The following is a 19,017-nucleotide window of genomic DNA, read 5'->3' on the forward strand; positions in this document are numbered from 1 at the left end:
AGCCTCTCTCTTGTTTAGTTCAGCATGTTTACACACTTAGCTGTGCTAAACATCAGACTTACTCAACACTCTACCACCAGCTTTTCTGTACTTACTTCCCTGAGATCAGAAATCAGGTATTACCATCCTGATATTGCTATAAAAGAGGTTAAAAGAACATTCCTCCACATACCACACAGGATCATATGGAAACCGTCAGAACATTGTGTTTAGGTTTCTCCTCAGCCATGGAGTCTTATTGAATTGAGCCTGAGTCCAGGTGGGACGGCCGCGGTCAGGCTCAGTGACCTTGTGTTATCAGGTCTCCCAGAACCGGATAAACCAAACACGACCAACCGCCCACTGTTCCAGGCCTCCAAACACACTGGTGTGTTGTTTTTTGGTGGAAGGATCTGGAGGCATTGTTTACGCCACAGAGTTTACAAGCATCGCGAGTCATTACAAGCTGGAATCCGACCGAATTAGAACGGGCTCCCTCGTGAAAGCAGGACCGCGAAGCCACGAAACCCCCGGCAGAAAATGTGGAGCAGAGCTCAGAGAAGCTAAAATAACTTTCTATTAATCCAGTTTTTGTTTGATTTTCGACTCAGTGATGTTCCATTATGTTGGATTTATAATAGACATCTTTATCGTCTGTGTACCAAACAGGCGCAGCATCTATACGTCCTGCCTTTGATTGGACAGAGGCAGTTTTGATGAGGGGGAGGCGAGGGCCCCGGGGGCCAGCCCCTCTGCTTTCCCCTCTGTATGGACAGATAAACCAGCTGCATCACTATAAATGACATAACATGGGATTTTTCTTTCGCCCTCCCAAATTAGCATGGTAATGAAGTGGAAAATGGGATATAAATGGAAATGTGGGTGAAGAGGGGCCTGGTGGCAACAATAGGAGGATTTACACAAAACCAGCGCTGTGTGGGCAGCGAGCGGGCGAGGGAGGGAGGGAGGGAGGGAGGGAGGGAGACGTCAACAAGGCTCTTCTGTGTCTCCTTGAAGCCGTCCTGCTTTTAGAACAAAACAATGTCTGCCACAACACGCTTTGGTTTCCACAATGCGCCTGTGGCCACTCACACAGGGACACTTTTATGGCGTAAATACACACGAAGGCACTTCTGCATTTTGTCTCGGCGAGGTTACCTCCATGTGAATGAACCATTCGGGGCCATTTTAAGGCAACAAATCCCGTAAAGAGACCTCAGATAATCAATTGATCCCATTTAACCTGTTTCACTGAATCCAGCACTTTAATTAGTCATTGCCTGGTTTATAATTTGTGCTTTTATCCTGTGTCTATACTCAGTATTTAATGTTGTGATGCTTCTGATCTGTACGTTTCTGCTCCATCAAGGCTGTGAACGACACTGAATGACCTCTCTGTGTGTGATGATGTGCTGTATCAGTAAATTTGCTCTGCCTGACAAGTATCCAAGTCGTATTCCTCCGTGCCAAAGACATCTGTTGTTGTTCAAAGAGTCTTCAAACCAAACCAGAGTCACACTGGTGCACTAACATGTCGCTTCATCACACTGAACATGGGAAATGTAGTTTATTTTCAGCCAAGCCAGAGATGTATTTATTCATTCGCCGCTGAAAATAGTCCCCAACAAAATCACTACTGAAGATAAAGATGAAAGATACTCAAATAATTTTGAACTTTGTTTTAAATAAAAGTTTAGATTTGCCTTCTTCCATCTTTAGTGGGAAGAATATGTTGTTGTTTTATTTGTTGAGAATAAATAAAAACTATAGAATGATGTCGGCCTTAAACTACTGTTCTCTATTGATGGTTCAGAGTGACCGACGATGAAGGTTAACAATAATCCATTCCAATATACAGGACAGAGATGAGAGAATAAAATTGGAATAAAAACAAGAATACAAGTTAGAAAAGTTCAATAAAATATTGAAACAGATAAAAGATCAATTTAAAGTGATAAAAAGTGAATTTTCACATCTACGATGACACATATCGACACTTTCAACAACAGTATTGTCAGACTGTTCAATGAGTGTTAAGGGTGTGTGTGTGTGTGTGTGTGTGTGTGTGTGTGTGTGTGTGTGTGTGTGTGTGTGTGTGTGTGTGTGTGTGTGTGTGTGTGTGTGTGGCGGTCTGGGGGGAGACTTTAGAGTCAGCTTTGTGTTTTAACTGGCAGCTCAGCTGTGCCGGTGCAGCTGCATGGCAGCCACTTCTCCACAGCGCTGCCAGTCAAAAACACCCCTATAAATGCTATTGTGCTCACCTGATTGATCTTTCACAGGCCCAGGGCCGGCCAGACGGCCCGGCTTCGGAGGGGAGCGGCGAGGAATGGTCGGAGAAAAAACAAGCGAGCCAGTGTCTGTGGCGGAGGAGGTTGGGCCGCAGGTGGCTAGGAGGCACGCTTGGGTTGGCTCACTCGCCGTCGTCAGATGCCAACAGTGACATTTCCTGACTATGGCTATACACAAGCAGGCATCCCAGCAACGGTGCAGTGTCCTGGGGGAATGAAGAACAGGCCCTGGGCGGATGTTACAGCACACCCAGTCAAAGAAGGGGGAGATGTATGGGAGCATGCATTAAACATGAAACGTACACACTCTCTCATAAACACACTAATAAAGATCTCTTTCTGTGTCACACACAAACACACACCTCCACTGAAGCTCGTCTGTGGCTGGGGGGGGGGGGGGGGGGGGGTTGGGGGTTCAACCGAGGCGAGCAGAGCCTGTCTGGGGCGCTGACTGGTCATCAGTGCCAGGAATTCCTCATGGGCGGTGCCCGGGCGGGGAAATCACTCGACGTGTCTGTGCGGTCTGAACCAGGCAGGCAGTGACAGTCCGCTGCACCGGCCTCAGGAGGTGTGAACTCTCCTGGTTAACAAGCATTCACGTGCACAGAAGTGCTGCGTCCACACGTCCACGTTTTCATTTAAAAACACATCAACTCGGCCACGGATATGCCTGACGTCCACGCTACTCGCTGAAGAGTAGAAGTGTGGAAACCCTGCTGGTCCCGTTTATCTGCATTTGACTGTGGACGGGCAGAAGCAGAGATGTTGGGGAAACGATGACGTAGACACTTGCTGGTTGGGTCTTTTCAGTCATATCGTGGCCTTCGCTGGTTCGTCAGGCTTCTGTCACGTGATGCCGAAAACAAACGTGTAAAACGCAGCATGGATAATCAATAACAGGTGTTGCTGACCCTGTTGTCTTTGCTAACAGCTGTTGTGCAGTTAAATTCTGCATTTTACAATGATACAACTGTTTTTACAAAGTGTTTTAACGCCCCAAACAATCGTCTCTTTCCAGGAAGGTCACGAGTTTTACATAATCCAGCTTGACCCTTTGGAGGAAGTATTCTCTGCGTTTAAAAACAAAACTGTCTCTGCTGTGTCTGGAGTTATTTTCAGGTACGTATTGTTTCGGCTGCGGAAATAAACTCCTGGACGCACCTCGGGCACCTCGGCTCGGAACGCAGGCAGGACACCAGGAAACCCCGGGGGGTTCAGATTTGGCAGCGTGGCGCGGTGAGGATGTGAGAAAAAGTCGTGTGTGGGAGTTGAGATTATTTTAAATCACTCTAGAGGAGAAACTGGAACTGGAGCAAGCGAGTTACAAGGGCGTGTGAGACAATCGCACAAATCCACACAGACTGCGCCGCGTTCCACACAATAAATGTTTGCATTGGGAATCAGTTTCCAGTCGACGTGGCACGTGAGAGAAGCTGCTCTTCCTCCGCAGCTCGTCGCACAGTCCAAACAAACCAGGCCTCCAGCCGGAGAGTAAGTCGTGTTTGTTTTCATGGTCGCGTGACGCCCCGGCGTCCACCACCAGGACCAGTGTCATGCATGTGCACTCGGTGTCACATGGTCGTTTCCGGTTTGATCTGCGTGTTGAGACATTTGAGTTTATGTTTAAACTTGGATCTGTGGGTATTTATATATCACATGAACATGTGTTTGCGAGAGGGGGTCGCAGGGATCAGAGACATTTACTACTCATCTCCAGAGTCCCCCCCCCCCCCCCCTCAGCACTTTAGCTTCTCTCAGCTCATTGTTTTGGTTTTCTGGTCTCACTGCTCTCATCCATCTTGTTTCCAGAAAGTTCTCGACCTGCTCAGCACCGAACTGCACACACACACATTTGCATTTAGCAGCTAAAGAGTCTGAGTCATCTCTCAGGATTTGGTGTAAGAGAGTAACTGGAAAGAATGAACAAATAAATAAACGTTACATTTTCGTTGTGGGGAGGAATTTATAGGTTTGCACACACATGGTCTGGTTTGGGTTTTGGGCAAGAGCAAGACTTGTTATGGGAATCTGTTACGTTCTCAGCAGGGTCAGAGCCATTAAACACACACACACACACACACACACACACACACACACACACACACACACACACACACTATGGGGGAGAAGTGGTGAAAAGCAGAGGTGGATAAAAACACAAACACAAAAAAAACAAACATACATCAAGTTCACTTTATTCATATCATAGAGAGCAAAGTCAAACTGATATTTAAAATCTTGAAATTTATATTTTCTAAATTCATTCTTCCTTTCAGACAAGACCGTGGACTGTTTATAAAAATATACACGAAATGACAGCCACCTAAAAGTGAAGCCAAATCATCTTGATCGCCCCCTGATGGCTGGCTGCAGTACAGCTCATGAACCCCACCTCCTCAATGCAGATATGGACTAAACTGTAAAAATGTAATTAATGTTCCTCAAAGACGGTTTCTGTCATTTTAGTTCCTTATCCCACCGATGTTCAAAGTTTTCATGTTTCTGATAAGTTTGGTTTTAATCAGTTACTTGATGCTGTAAAAAAACGAGGTGAAAAGTCACGATTGACACCTGATTGGTCGAGGGCGTGTATCACTGCGACCTCGCCACCACGGCGACATCTCCCCCCCCCCCCCCCTGCCTCCACATGACCTCATCGACAGCAGCGTTCATATCCAGGATATTTTGGCTTCCTCTCCGAACAGTGGGAGGAAGTGAAGATTCATATTGAGATACAGTTTATGGAGAAGAAGACATGGAATACACTTATGCATGTTAATTCAAATGTGGACATGGAGTCTTGAAAATTGAAAATGTCCAATTCAATCACAGCGGAAGATGAGTCATGTGCTTCACAACCACTAATACGACTAATGGACCTTCGACTGAGCTTGTTGTTGTCAGTCAGTGTGTGTTCTGTCAATAGTTCTGGTGCATGCGACGCGAATACGGTGAATTTGGCTCTTGAATTTGGGTTTGAAGCTCTTAAAAAGAAAATCATTACATGAAACTGAGTTCTCTGGATTTGAAGTGGGGGGAAAAAGGGTCGTAACTGGATGTTCTGCTGCTTCCAGTGAGTCCCTGTGCGATGCCCCTTGTTTCTAAACAAAGATCTTCACGTGTTTATCAGTCACCATCGGCCTTATCAGGAGCGAGTGAGGAGAAGGAAGGAGGAGAGAGGGAGAGAGGAAAGACGGAGGGGTTGCTGTCGACGAGCCTGTCGCACCACACCATCCCCCACAGACGCCTCGGCCTCGGGCTCCTTCTGTCTCTTCACCCTCCCAATCCCCCCCCTTCTCTCACTCACTGTCATCATTCACTCCTCATTTTCCTGTTTTACCTCCTTCGTTCTCTCTTTCTGTCTCCTAAAGAATCCCCACTCTTTCTTAACATGTTCCTCTTCATCCAAACCTCTGTTTTCGGACACACCTCTCGCTCTTCATAACCCGGAGCAGCTGGAGCTATAATAACATTTCACCCATCCATCAAGCAGAGCCAGCGTTGATCAATAAGCACTCTGACTCCACTCCTCAGCATCGCACTGAACTTCAAATGTCTCCCCTCTGTCTCCGTCAGTACTTATCTCTCTGCTGACAAAGCTGCATTACAGCTCGGGGTGGATGACTATTACAATAGATTTCACAATGCATTTCACTGCTGTGTGTGTGTGTGTGTGTGTGTGTGTGTGTGTGTGTGTGTGTGTGTGTGTGTGTGTGTGTGTGTGTGTGTGTGTGTGCGTGTGCTGTAAATGAAATACACCGGAGCTGATCTATAACCTCTGTCTATGTTCTATCATTTTTCAATTCGTCCTAAAGGATCTAAAGAAGTTGTAAATCATGTGAAGAGGCCGCAGCGTCAGCATATTAGTGTATATGTGTGTGTAGGTGTACGAACGTGTGGGTATTAAACACGGCCTGCTTCTTTTGAAGGTGTCAACCGCGTGTGAATTAACAACACGTGTGCTTCTGGAACACGTGGCACGTTTCAGAAGTCCACTTTCTTCATGTTGAATTCTCAGATGTTAAAAAAATGTGTGTTTATGTTCAGGTTTTACTCCATGTTGTGGGGACGTAAATCTGTTTACACAATCACATGGTGGAGACTCGTCACATGGTGGAGACTCGTCTTCCTCAGAAAACACAAGTTTGCATAATGTAAATCTTTTAATTTTAAGGTGAATACATGTCTTAAGGTTAGGTTTAGGTAAAGTTTAGGTTTAGGTTAAGGTTAGGCAACTATGGTTAAGGTTAGGGTTAGGGTTAGGGTTAGGGTTTAGGGTTAGTCCACTTCCTGGACTAAGTAACCAGTTTTTTTGTCTTGTAAACCTTTTGAGACCCTTTAGATTCCCAGTGAGACCCTTTAGATTCCCAGTGAGACCCTTTGATTCCCAGTGAGACCCTTTAGATTCCCAGTCAGACCCTTTTAGAAGTGCCTGACCCCAGTTTGGGAACCTGTGCGTCAGCCTTTAACGTTACAGCAGAGTTTATATAGTGCTTTAAATGTAATAAAACAACTACTAAACAACTCTCATGATCTACTTTTGTTGATATCCTCGAGCCAAACTGCTGCACCGAGCAGGGCTGATGTCATATTTATAGCCTGTTGTGAGCATCTAAATATCATTAAGCAGGAAACAACATGTAGAGCATCACCTGTTCTGGAGATTAAATCAGATATCGACAGAAAGAGGAGGAGGAGGAGGAGGAAGAAGAACCTTCCCTGCTGAAACCAAACTCAGACCCCATCACAACTTCAGTTTCCTGTCTCCCTCCTTTAAGAAAACACCCCCCCCTGTGGCTTCAGCTCGGCTGGATTTCAATAAGCAACAAGCATCTCTCACCGTCCGGCTCTTGTGCACGGAGCTCGGTGGAGAACTTCACGTCCTGTGGGGGGGGGGGGGTTTTCGTGCGGCGTAGACTTAAAAAACCACAAGAATGTAAGAATGCATGTTCCTGAGCAGATTCACGTCAGTTTTAATGTGCAAGTCTCCCGCAGAGCTGGTGCCACTGCTCCTTTCTCCTCCAGGAGGTGCAGAGACGTGCAGGGAAGTAAACAACGTGAGGTTATGTGAGTTTGTTCGAGCAGGAGAAAGAAGAAAAACATGTCAGGACTTTTCATGCCAGGGCAGGTTTTTTATGAATGGAAGTTTTTTTTTTACTTCCTCTGCTAACTTTCCCTCTCTCTCTCTCTCTCTCTCTCTCTCTCTCTCTCTCTCTCTCTCTGTCTCTCTCTCTCTCTCTCTCTCGCTCTCTCTCTCTCTCTCTCTCTCTCTCTCTCTCTCTCTATCTCTCTCTGTCTCTCTCTCTCTCTCTATCTCTCTCTGTCTCTCTCTCTCTGTCTGTCTCTCTCTCTCTCTCTCTCTCTCTCCCTCTCTCTCTCTCTCCCCCTCTTTTTTTGTGAATGAAAAACAACTGGAAAATCCAGTATAAAAGAACCACAGTGTCCGGGGAGGTGATTGGCTGCTGTGGCCGCAAGCTCCACCCACGGTTGCTAGGATGTGGAATCCCGGACCTCTGATTGGCTCCTGGGGTGGAACCGAGACTTCATTCATAAGTCAGTGTAGTCATGCGGACAATGGCGAGAAATTTGAGCCCTTGAAAGAGGGAATCAGCCAATCAGGAGCCTCCTCCGGGCCGAGCTGGAAAAGCAAGTCTCCCTGAAAACATCCCCCCCCCCCCCAAATCACATCTGATAGAGAAATGACAGAACAGCTGGGAATTAAAAAGTCACAACACTTTCAATACCAACTCATTCAAACTGCACAGAGTCAATAACCTTTTGGGTTTGGCTGCAGGGACTCGACCAACATCTGGTTCCCCTCACACGTTCAGCTGCTTCCTAAAGGAAAGTGGAGCCTGGCAGTGTGGGCAGACGTGGCAAAAAGCCCGAGCAGCAGAGAAAAAAGCTGTTAAATAACATTAATCACACGACAACTTCCCGGTGCGTGTTGTGTTTTTAACGCTGGGGACGAATTCTGCTGCGCATTAAACCCCAAAAGGAGCAAAAACCACCCCAAAAAAAGTGCGTAAATTGGTGCGTAAAAGTGTCTTTACCTGAGATTTTTGCAGGTTGAATTTGACGCGCTGTCTGTCTCTCTCTCTCTCTCTCCCTACACACGCACGCTCACGCACACAAAAGGGATTTGTAAAGAGGGCAGCAGCCCGCTGGGTAATCACTTGCCATCACTTCCCCTCGGCATTTTTTGTGAATGGAGCTCATTATGCATGCAGCCTCCACGCAGCTCCATTCACAAGCTGCGCTCCCTCCTCTGCCGTGCACGGCTGCGTGGATCTCACTCAGCTCAGCCTCAATGACCACAAACGGTTAACGGATGGATTATAAGATGGATGGATATTTGGACCAGCAAGTGCCTTACACTTTAGCAAATGTACGTATGGATGAACTCTTCTCTTATACTTTCAAATGCGTGCGCGTTTTTTCTAGCGGCGCGGCTCCCGGGCTTTTATCCGTCTCGCGTCTGCACGAGTTGTTTCCTTTTTCTCTCTTTTTCACGCGTTAAAATAAAAAGCAGCTGCGTGCGCGATGGGAAAAACGCTCCCGCAACGCGCGTCTAAACCCACCGCAACATCTCCACAAAAGTCAATCACGCGGAGTTGTGCGGGGTCATAATGTTTGCGAGCGGGTTTTGTTTCTGGGGGGTTGAGGAGCGCGTCCGTGTTCGTGCCAAGCGGCCACTTTACTTCGGGCTGCGCGTTTGTTTTTCCACCGATCGCCTCCACGCAACTGGGAAATGTGTTGTTGTCCGAGGAGCCCTGCCGTGCACCTATGGGCTCCCAGTTGTGACCCAGTACAAATTATTATTATTATTATTATTATTATTATTATTATTATTATTATTATTATTATCACCATCACTCTCCCCAGACGCGTCCAAGTGATTAATCCCGCATCAGTGCAGCCTGTTCTCCGTGGCACAGTAAACATGGCATTGTCTGTTTTCATCGTTAATTCCCTGCTGGAGTCTTGTTTCTCACTTTTCCTCTGTGGCTTTTTGCAGAAGTCGCAGGGAAATGGGCCCCTGAATAGACTGTTGATGGCAGCGAAGAGGAAATACATGGACACAGAATTACCCCCTCAGGAATCTGAAGGTAAAAGAAGTGGAAGTCTGGTCTCATTACATGTTTACATCATGGGTTTATGAACCCCTAAAGTCTCATTTCTGCATTTGAATATCTAATAACCAGGTTCTGATCTGTCAGCTGTGTATTGATCTTTCTCTTTCTCCTTCCCTGTTCAGACCTCTTCCAGGATTTAAGCCAACTCCAGGAGACATGGCTCACAGAAGGTGAGCGCTGGCCCTCAGGCTGATTCTCCTCTTAATCTGTGCTTTGCTGGGATGATGCACCGTTTATTTATTACTGTCACCAGAAGGTTGATGATGTGTCCGTCTGTCTGGGGAAAGATTGGTGGACACGGAAAGTCACAAAAAAGAATACAGCCTCTGGGTTTTCATGTCAGTCTCCACAAAGTTTCCCTTTGTCAGTGAGGTGCTGTCCTCGAAGAATAAAGATGATATGTGAGTTTTTCCTGCAGCTCAAACTTTCTGACGTGTGCAACACAGAAGATGAAGAGGGCCAGAGAGAGAACACAGACGGGACAGTATGAGTTGAGCATGTCCTATTTTGGCCATGTTGGCATGTAGTGTGCTTGCCAGTCGGCGGGGCCAAGGCAAACAAACAGCCTATTTGCCTTGTGTCACTCAAAAGGCACATAGCGATGAAATGAGGCCCTGTCTGAGGCAATTGTCAGCTTGTAGACTTGATAAGTGCAATGATGACATGAGCTCTAATGGAGTAATTATACTGTATGTCGAGAGAGGGGGGGGGAGAGAACAACACCAGTCGTGAGTCATGACGCCTGTTTGTGGGGCTGACCTGGAGCACAGCAGCGGCAGGACAGTGGGTATAAACTGAGAATTGCACCAGGAGGTGTGAACTCTGTTGTGTGGGCTGCTTTGATGTGGAGCTTTAAAGGGAAAATTTGACATTTATATTGTAACGTGACTCACATGAAAACTCCCCCCCCCCGATTGATCCTGTTTAAAAATCCCCCTCAGCTCAAAATGTGTTCATCTGACCCTCAGTGAGCAGAAGGAAGTCATGAGGATGTTTTTCACATTGATCTGGTTTAAAGTGGGGATGTAAAAGCAAAGTTGTGACATCGGGACTGGTTTGGATCCAGTTGTGGCTCAAGATGTAGAAAGGAAACATGTGGACGTGCGAAATGAAACTTTTGACATTAAAAACTTTTTAGAAAATTAGTGAGAAGAAGGTGTAGAAGCATTTGGGACCGTTTTAAATTGAACTTTGTGGTAAAAACATCAGATACAGGTTGCATGTTTGGAGGGGATTTCAAAATCATGACCGAAACTTTCCAATTCTTTGGAAATGGCGTTTTAATGAAGTGCATATGGGCGGTGCTCTTTTCATATTGCCACTGTGGAATTTCATAACATTTCTAATCATGAAAATTGCTTGTGTCACCTTTTTTTTTTTTTTTTTAAGAACAGCACAACGAGGCCCAGTGTTGACTTTGAGTCACGCAGGCCAGCGAAACTATAGGGAAGTCGGGGCAGTTGCATTTGTCTTAAGGCCAGACAGACATTTAAATAGAGCCCACTCCTCAGCCAGCTCCTGTCTATGACCAAACAATACTGTATGCATGTTAGCCTTCTCCCCCCTCTTCTCATGCGGCGTCAAAAAACCCGGCAAGTTCACTTCACACCAGCGTCTCACGCAGACAAAAAAAGGGCAAGAGAGCCACGGAGCCAATAAAACCACAACAATGGGTGTCGCTTCAAAGTTGGAGGCTTTTCGTATTCACAGGTTTGGCTGTAAACGGCAGCCTCAAAGGGTCAGAGCACGGAAACAAAAAAGCTTCTCACTTACCCTGGGAGGGGAATTTAATAATCCGGATGCTTTTGGTTTTATTTGCTGAAGGTGTATCGGCCTGTGAGATTTCTGCTGCCGGCCCACGACAGTGAATTTGAATCAAACGAGTTATGAATGTGTCTTTTTCCCAGTAAATTGATTAATCTGAATGATCCATAGAATTCACAGAAGTCAGTTTTATATGGAGGTTCTTAATAAAAAAGAAAACTTGATGACGGCGTGTTTTGGGGATTACTCACAGCAGCGTGGACACTTTTGTGGTTAGTTTACTGTTGAAATTTGTTCTTTTTTTATAGTTGTGTCCATTCACCTCTATTCAGTGTTGCCAGATGTTTGACAAGTATCGAATTCGTTATATAATTTTACCGTCTGAATGATAATTTGATCATTTTGCGACACTTAGTATTGACGGTGGTAATCTGGATAGTAAAATATGGATCACGTATGTGTTTACGCATCTTTTCTCACATGACGTCTTTCCAGCGGTATTGACCGTCCCATCCCTACTCTGTTTGCGTACGATAATTCTACTCAAAATATGATCATTTGAAGCTTCTGGTACGATAAATCAAGATTTCCTATATGGCAACGATGCCTCTATTGTGTTTTGGAGGCAGAAGTAGCCTATCCAGTCAAATCCTGGACAAATGAAAGTAAAACTTCCGAAAAATAGTTAAGAAAGTAAATACAATACATGTGTTATTTGTTTTTGGGGGGGTTTTATGAACCAGCTCTTTAGAAGAAAACATCATGTTCTGACTTTGAAATCCGACCGGTAGCTTATTGTCGACTCACAGTGAACACAGCACACACACAAAAAAAAAAGGCCGGCCAGAAAGATGGAAGTGTAACGTTATCAAAGTGTTCTCTAACCCTAAGTACGGGCTTGTTTTCAGCTTCCCCGGCTAAGACCTCTCCTTTCCTGCTGCATTAATTAAAGACCTTATCATGACTGATTGCAGTTGTGAGGGATTCACCCAGATTGTAAAACCTGGTCTGCTGGAGGGAGTTTTTTTAGTTTTTTGTTGCCACAGGAGAGCGGAAGCGAGAGAGAGAGAGAGAGAGAGAGACAGGGTGAAGCGCTGAATGGCAAGAGTTCAGGAGCTTGTCACATCTTGTCTCATTTTGGCCTTTAGGTTTATATGACTGAGGCGGCTTGGCTCCTCCCAGGATCTCCTACCAGGAGAAAAAAAAAAAAGTCATTCAAGGTGCCTGGAAGCATCAGGAGAACATGCGCCTGTGCTCGTATAAAGCCACTTTCCTTCTTGTGCTGACTTGCATCTCAAAGCCCCTGACGAGGTGTTCCTGGAAACAAATCAGATACACATGCAAGCGGAAAGTGCACAGACGCAAAGACACACACACAGACACACACACAGACAGACACACACACACACCGGGGTTCGGGCTAATGTCTGGTGGTCGTCATCCATGTTTCTTCTCTCCTGCGTCTTCATGAGGTCCGGCGTGTTCCATCCTGGACATGTTGAAACTAGTGGAAGTGATTGATTAGTGGATCTGCTCAGCTCAACGTCGGCCCCTGCTCTGTCTCATGCTGCAGTTTTATTTCTGCCCCCCCCCCCCCTGAGGCTGAGAGGCTGAAAAGTTAAAAGGGGGTTAATATTATTACGGTATAGTAGCCGACAGGATGCGGCGTTACGTAAAAAAAGAAATCGATGTCATTTATCTGAACATGCTCCAAAACGCCGTCGTCCGGTTTCCTCCGCACAGGAAGGACGAGCGTGACGACAAGAAAGTGGATTTGAATTTCTTATTTCCTCTTTTTGTCCTCTGCCTCTGTGGGTGTGTGTGTGTGGGGGGGGGGGGGTGTGTGTTGGTTTCTGTGTTGTGTGTCTGGAAATCGTAGTAATAGATGAAGTGAGAGGCCAGTGAGGTTGAACTCTGGGTCAGATTTGGGCTTTTGGGTGAGGTTACAGTCAAAGGGCCTCAAGTGCAGAGTCCACGTTGTTGTGTGTTTTTAAAAACAAGATGTTCGTCCATTTTTTTGTGAGTGAAAGGTGCTGAGGTTCTGCACAATGTGGTGCCATGCTGTTGATTTAATGATAGCCCCCCCTCTTTTCCCTTTGAGTCTGATTGTACCATGATGCAAGTGTGACTTTCAGGCAGTGGAAAAAAACTCCAGATTCAAACGGTTGCTCGCCCTGGTTCTGCTCAGGTCTTTAAATCAGGGACAGAAAAAAAGTGATGCCTCCAAGCTCCTGCCTCGGGGGGTGAATCCGACCTTCTCACCTCTTAGTAAAGGAATTAGCCATCCGTTGTTTTGGGCTTCTTACTTATTTGCGTACAAAGATCACACATGTGATTTCTGTGGTAGAATAGTCCCGTCCTGCCTCCTGCTGCTCCACCCAGGCACCACTCCTCACTTCAACCTTTCAGAAATGTTTTCTTTGCGTTCTTCATATTTCTTTATACATACAATGTTCGTAGCCTATTGTCCGGATATTTTCCAGAGATTATGTCTGAGAAGAACTTCAGTCGTGTACATTTAGGAATCACAGCCTCATAAATGACCAGTTTTAACATCTTAGAAGGAAAGTACCGTTTTCAAATCTGTGATGTAAGTGAAACGTTAAATCATAGCAGATAGAAGCCGTTTTCCAGGGAACACTTTTACCTTCACTTTTTCTTCCTCTATCTCACTTCCCTCCTTGCTGATGTTCTCTGTTCCCTTCCAGTTTGACAATCATCACATGCGGTCAGATGAAATCCAGACTATTTATCGATGTTAGACAGAGTCCCCGACGCTTTGTGATGGTGTTTCTACTTCGTCACACCACTTGACAGATTTCCACACTCGTTTAGCCAGAACAGCCAGTTCAGGCTGTTCACACGTCTGCGGTGGAAACAGAAACTGGTTCAGAGCGAGTGGTGCAAACTTGACCGTTAGCACGAAGACGAAGCCTCGTTGGTTTGAGAGGACGAGATGGATATTTACATTATATGGCTTGAATAGAATATGTACTAATAAAGGGAAATGACTGTCCTGAAGCTGGGGATCAACTTGGCTGTTTGCGTATTAAACAGTCAATGTCAGACATGGACTCTGGAAAATATCCGTAAAATTGGGTCTGGATATTTTCTGGACATGGATACAGATCAGGAACATTTCTAGAACATTTGTGGGAGGGGCATGCAGGAGGCAGGACATGGCGCAAACATGTCCATCTTGATATATTTGTAATGTTGTGTCGTAATTGTGTGTCTGAATCATCATCAACTTGTTCTCTGTGACACTTTCCTGTTGTAATTACTCACTCGGACATTTTAAAAAAAGATTTTACTTCGGGGGCTGGCAGGAAAAGTTCCAAAAAATATCTAGAGCCACTGACTACACACAAAACCACGTCGGGGTCTATGAGAACATCTGCGTTGCCATTCATGAGCTCCGTGTTCTCGTGTATTGATCGAAGCGCTGGCATCAGAAATCATGAAGTGAAGGTCGCCTCGAGTCCAACGAGGCTGTGACTCAGATTTGAAGGAAGAGAGAAAGACAGATTGAGTTAGGGGCGGGGGGGGGGGTCGGGGCTTTGTCATAAATATAATAATAATGTTAAAGTTATGGTTGCTGATTTTTGTCTTCTCATTTCAGCTCAGGTTCCGGACAGTGACGAGCAGTTTGTTCCTGATTTCCATTCTGAGAACTGTGAGTACTTTATTATTTATGAGATCTGTCAGTGTGTACATGTATGTGCTCATGTCGCTAAGTGGATTTGAACGACAAATCTGATTTGCTAACAATATGTCGTTTACTCTGTCATGTATCGATGTGTCACACGGACACAGCTGTGCACGGACAGTTTAACCCACATTTCAGATTTGGTCAGTTGACCGTGCAAGTCGAGCTGCAGCGAGGACGAACCCAGCGGTCACACTCGGGCTGCGAGACCGCCAGAGGCTTACGTGGGGGATACTGTAACCCGCTGATGATACAGTAATCTCTCTGGCAGACAGAGCTGTGCAGAAACAGAAGGCCTAATGAGCCGGGCACGGCGTGAATTTGGATGCCGGCGTCTATGTGCTGCTGTCATCCATTTGCATGCCTTTGAAAAGCTGAATGGGGAACAGCCCAGGAAACCAGTAAGAAAAAATGATTGAGGGCGCAGGTACAGAGTCGGCCCTTTGTGCACATCGGAAGGTGTAAAATGGAGAAGCAAATTCCTGGGCCGCACAACTGAGAGGCTATTTGAATGGGTTTCCCTCTTTTTGTTGTGCGTCCTAACAATAGCGCTTCAGGATCTGGGTGGGAGTGTGTGTCGCTCCACAAACACAGTTTTTTTCTTTTCTGTCCCATTCAACTCGGTGCGGGGTTCTCCGTCTTTAGCAATGACACTGACAGGGTTCCTTAAAGAGACCTCGAGACGCCTCCAGAGTAATCTCATCCCAAAAGCAAAACTGACAGCTTTCAGTCGCAGTCAAAGGTTCCTCCTCTCATTGAGACCCGTGTGTCCTTTGTGTGTAAACATCATGTGATCGAACCGGCTCGCAACCGGTCGGCCGCTCTGTGACACATGGCCTGTGCAACATTGTCACCGTCTGTTGGCCAACAATGCCGCGGAGGAAGTGGAGATGAACCCCGGGGCACCCGGAGGTCATGTCTACTTAACCTCCTGGCCTGTCAGCCAATCAGCTGTCAGGGCTCTGCTAACGGTTGACCTGGGTATGATTTGCAGGGTCACGGGGGGCTTCAGTTTGACGGGCAGTTCACTTATACGCTGCACAGACACTCCGGCGTTGACAGTGTCCCTGCTGGTCACAGTCAATAGCCAGCGCATCTGAGTGGAGCGTCTCTATTCAGCTTTGATTGACGGAAAACTGAAGTTGACAAGCGACTATAAATACATTCATTTGTGAGTTAAAAACACAAAAAGGCTTCACACTGTCTGGTGCTTTTAAAAACAGGTGACTCACCTGTTTTGGAAACTCGAGCCTATGAAAGAAGGAGCATAAAGCAGAGCTCTAATCCCAGGTGACTGGAGTATAATTGAGGCTTGCATTGAAAAATGGCACCCGGGTAAAATTAAACATTGTTGTTTACTGAGTCAGGTTGTTACCTGCATGGGTGCGGTGTTGACAGAGAGACAGAGGGGGGCAAGAAGGAAACGGCGAGAAGACGAGACGCGAAAACAGGGGGGGACATGCTGGAAGGCCAGAGAAGAGGAGGGAGCGAAGCAGCGATTGTGTAATACCTGCACATCTGGAAAATCTATCTCATCTGGTCCATTCTCGTCCGCAGCTAACAAGCGTGCTCTGTCTGCGGGCGGCCATCGAGGGAAGGTTATGCAAACATGCAACTTTTATGTACTTGCTGACCGGCCTGTGTGTGTGTTCAAAGGTAAATGAGCCGTTGGTGATAACAGCACAAACACACACATATTGTTTTTCCGCCCCACCATTGAACTAATGTGATTTGGCCCCTTTGTGGTAGTTTTTAAAAGAAGGAAGTGATTTTTATCTCGTGCTCATCAGGAGCAGAGGAGGATTGATGATTGGTTTTGGGAGCTGACAGCACCTTCGGGGGTTTGTCCCCGTCTGACGCTGTCGGACAGATTCCTTTTGTCTGTGGGGGGGGGGGGGGGGGGGGGTGAAGAAACATGTATTGCGCATAGTTAATTAAAAGTGTCTCATGAACATGTTACTTATTCTGCGTGAAGAAAAGCAAAAGGGCCACGTCGGGAGCGCTCAGCGAGGCCGAGAGCTCGTTCTTCTTTGTCCAAGCATGTTGTTTACACTCGGAGCAGCTCGAGAGATGTGACCCATTCATAAATTTTCTTCCCTGCGTGCGTAAGAGGAAGTGTGTGTGTGTGTGTGTGTGTGTGTGTGTGTGTGTGTGTGTGTGTGTGTGTGTGTGTGTGTGTGCACCACCCCCTCCCCTCCCCCCCCACCCAGTCCTCGGCTGCTCTCTCCTTCAGTCTTCATTCATAAAAAAGCCCTACAGTACTACAGATCCCTCTCTCCGACACCCCCTCCCGTCCAAGTGGATACTCCAAACCCCTCCCTCCCTTCCTGTGTCTGTACAAAGTTAGTCGAATTTAAAAAATCTGGACACCCCCTCCCCCCTTTCCCTTTTTTACATCTCTCTCTCCCTCTCTCTCTCTCTCTCTACACACACACACTCATTGAGTGTTCCAAGATGTGAACTAATCCAGTGATTTTGGGGCTGTGTGGGACGATTGTTTAGTTTTGTTGCTCGCAGTAATTATATAGGAAGTTGTGGCTATAGAATGCTGTGACAGTGCTTTTCATGGAGCAAGTTTTAGTTAGAGGAGAGAACGCGAGATGAAAAAAAAGGGGGGGGGGGGGGAGACTTTTAAGAGGAAGGAGGGAGAAGAAAAGGAAGGAAAGATATAAACTCAATAAACAAACTCATAAACGAGAATCTGCCTCACAAATCGGATTTGTTGTTTTGCTCCTTTCTCACTGTTTCCCATTTCACTCTTGTTTTCATGATTCTTTTTCTTTCATGGTATAATACACAACATCAATTTCTTGTGGTGGATAAAATGTGAGAATTTTCGGATTGTTTTTGTGCATCCGACAGTTTTTACTATTCAAGTACAACAAAGAAAATCTGGAAGTAGCTCGCTTTGGCCAAATGGAAAGATAAAAAAAATCACTTCATCATCAAAAAGCCCAATTTATAATGTGTTGATTAACTACACGGAGCCAGAAATAAATAAAAGTGTAGAAAGCTCAGACCCAGCGTCTCTGTGTGTTCTGCTTTGTCATGAATTCACAGCCTTCCTCTTGTTTGTGTTGTTTTTCTGGATCAGAACTTAAATGTTTTTTTTGGAGCATTGGACTACGGCTGAATGGAGCCCCTCCCTCCTTCCCTCCCTCCTTCCCTCCCTCCCTCCCTCCCTCCCTCCCTCCTTCCCTCCCTCCCTCTCTCTCCCCCAAAAGAGAAAACATGCACCTCTGTGTTCTCCACTTTCCAAAATACAGCTGCTATGCAACAAAGCGAGCAAAAACATCCAGGTGCCTGCCAGATATGTGCGGACGCAGCCCGCTCGCTCGCTCCGGGGAGGCCAGCTCGCTCCTCAATGAGTTGTGTGTCTGTTGCAGCAGTGTTGTGTTTTTTGCTTCTGAGTAAAATGGTTGATTTTCTCCAACTTGGACGGACGGTTTCTTTTGACGGCCTCTCATCCACTCACTCGTGCACACACACACACACATGCACATGCACTGGGCCTGAGCTACACACACACACACACATGCAAAGTTCAGCCCTGCTCTTTTATGAATGGGTCGGTTGTGAAAGACTGGCTGAGGCAGCACATTGAGTTAAGGGGAGTGAACATTCATTCATGACATTGGGGGGCTATTATTCCAACAGTAACAACACCTATGAGAGGTGCAGACCTGTTTTTTTGTCATCCGACTACAACAAGTTTTTAAGATCTCAGGTTTTTTTACGACTTGCAACTCCAGTTTTATCCAGATCCCGACTTTGTGTTTGCTTAATTTCTTAAATCCACAAGTTCTCGCTAGTTTACGACGTTATTTAGTCATATTCAGTCAATCAAATCCAATAAAAAAATGGTTTTGTAAAAGCCAGGCGTGCATCGTAATAGGTGTTTTATAGCTTTCAGTCGGGAAGTAAAGGCTGAAGTCCTCCGTGTTGATTCAGAACAGCCCTGTCAAAGCCAGGGGGGCCGCAGGGATTTGAGCCAGGCAGCGCAGCCTCGAATGTCAGCAGCAGAGCTTTGTGAATGGACGGCAGTGTGTGTTTTATTACTGGAGAGTGAGGGGAGTGTGTGTGTGTGTGTGTGTGTGTGTGTGTGTGTGTGTGTGTGTGTGTGTGTGTGTGTGTGTGTGTG

At 46.2% G+C, this 19,017-nt stretch overlaps 1 protein-coding gene across 1 annotated transcript in view; it reads left to right on the forward strand.

Annotated features, from left to right (window-relative positions):
• The first annotated feature begins 8,446 nt into the window (after positions 1–8,446).
• Positions 8,447–19,017, forward strand: part of etv4 (ETS variant transcription factor 4) — a 29,906-nt gene continuing 19,335 nt past the window's right edge. The window contains exons 1-4 of the mRNA XM_034570719.1: positions 8,447–8,655; positions 9,286–9,376; positions 9,526–9,573; positions 14,790–14,843. Of these exons, the coding sequence (XP_034426610.1) occupies positions 8,599–8,655; positions 9,286–9,376; positions 9,526–9,573; positions 14,790–14,843 (250 nt within the window). The 5' untranslated portion in view covers positions 8,447–8,598. The remainder of the gene's footprint in view (positions 8,656–9,285; positions 9,377–9,525; positions 9,574–14,789; positions 14,844–19,017) is intronic.

Source organism: Hippoglossus hippoglossus, chromosome 19, assembly GCF_009819705.1.
Source record: "Hippoglossus hippoglossus isolate fHipHip1 chromosome 19, fHipHip1.pri, whole genome shotgun sequence".
Taxonomy (NCBI): domain Eukaryota; kingdom Metazoa; phylum Chordata; class Actinopteri; order Pleuronectiformes; family Pleuronectidae; genus Hippoglossus; species Hippoglossus hippoglossus.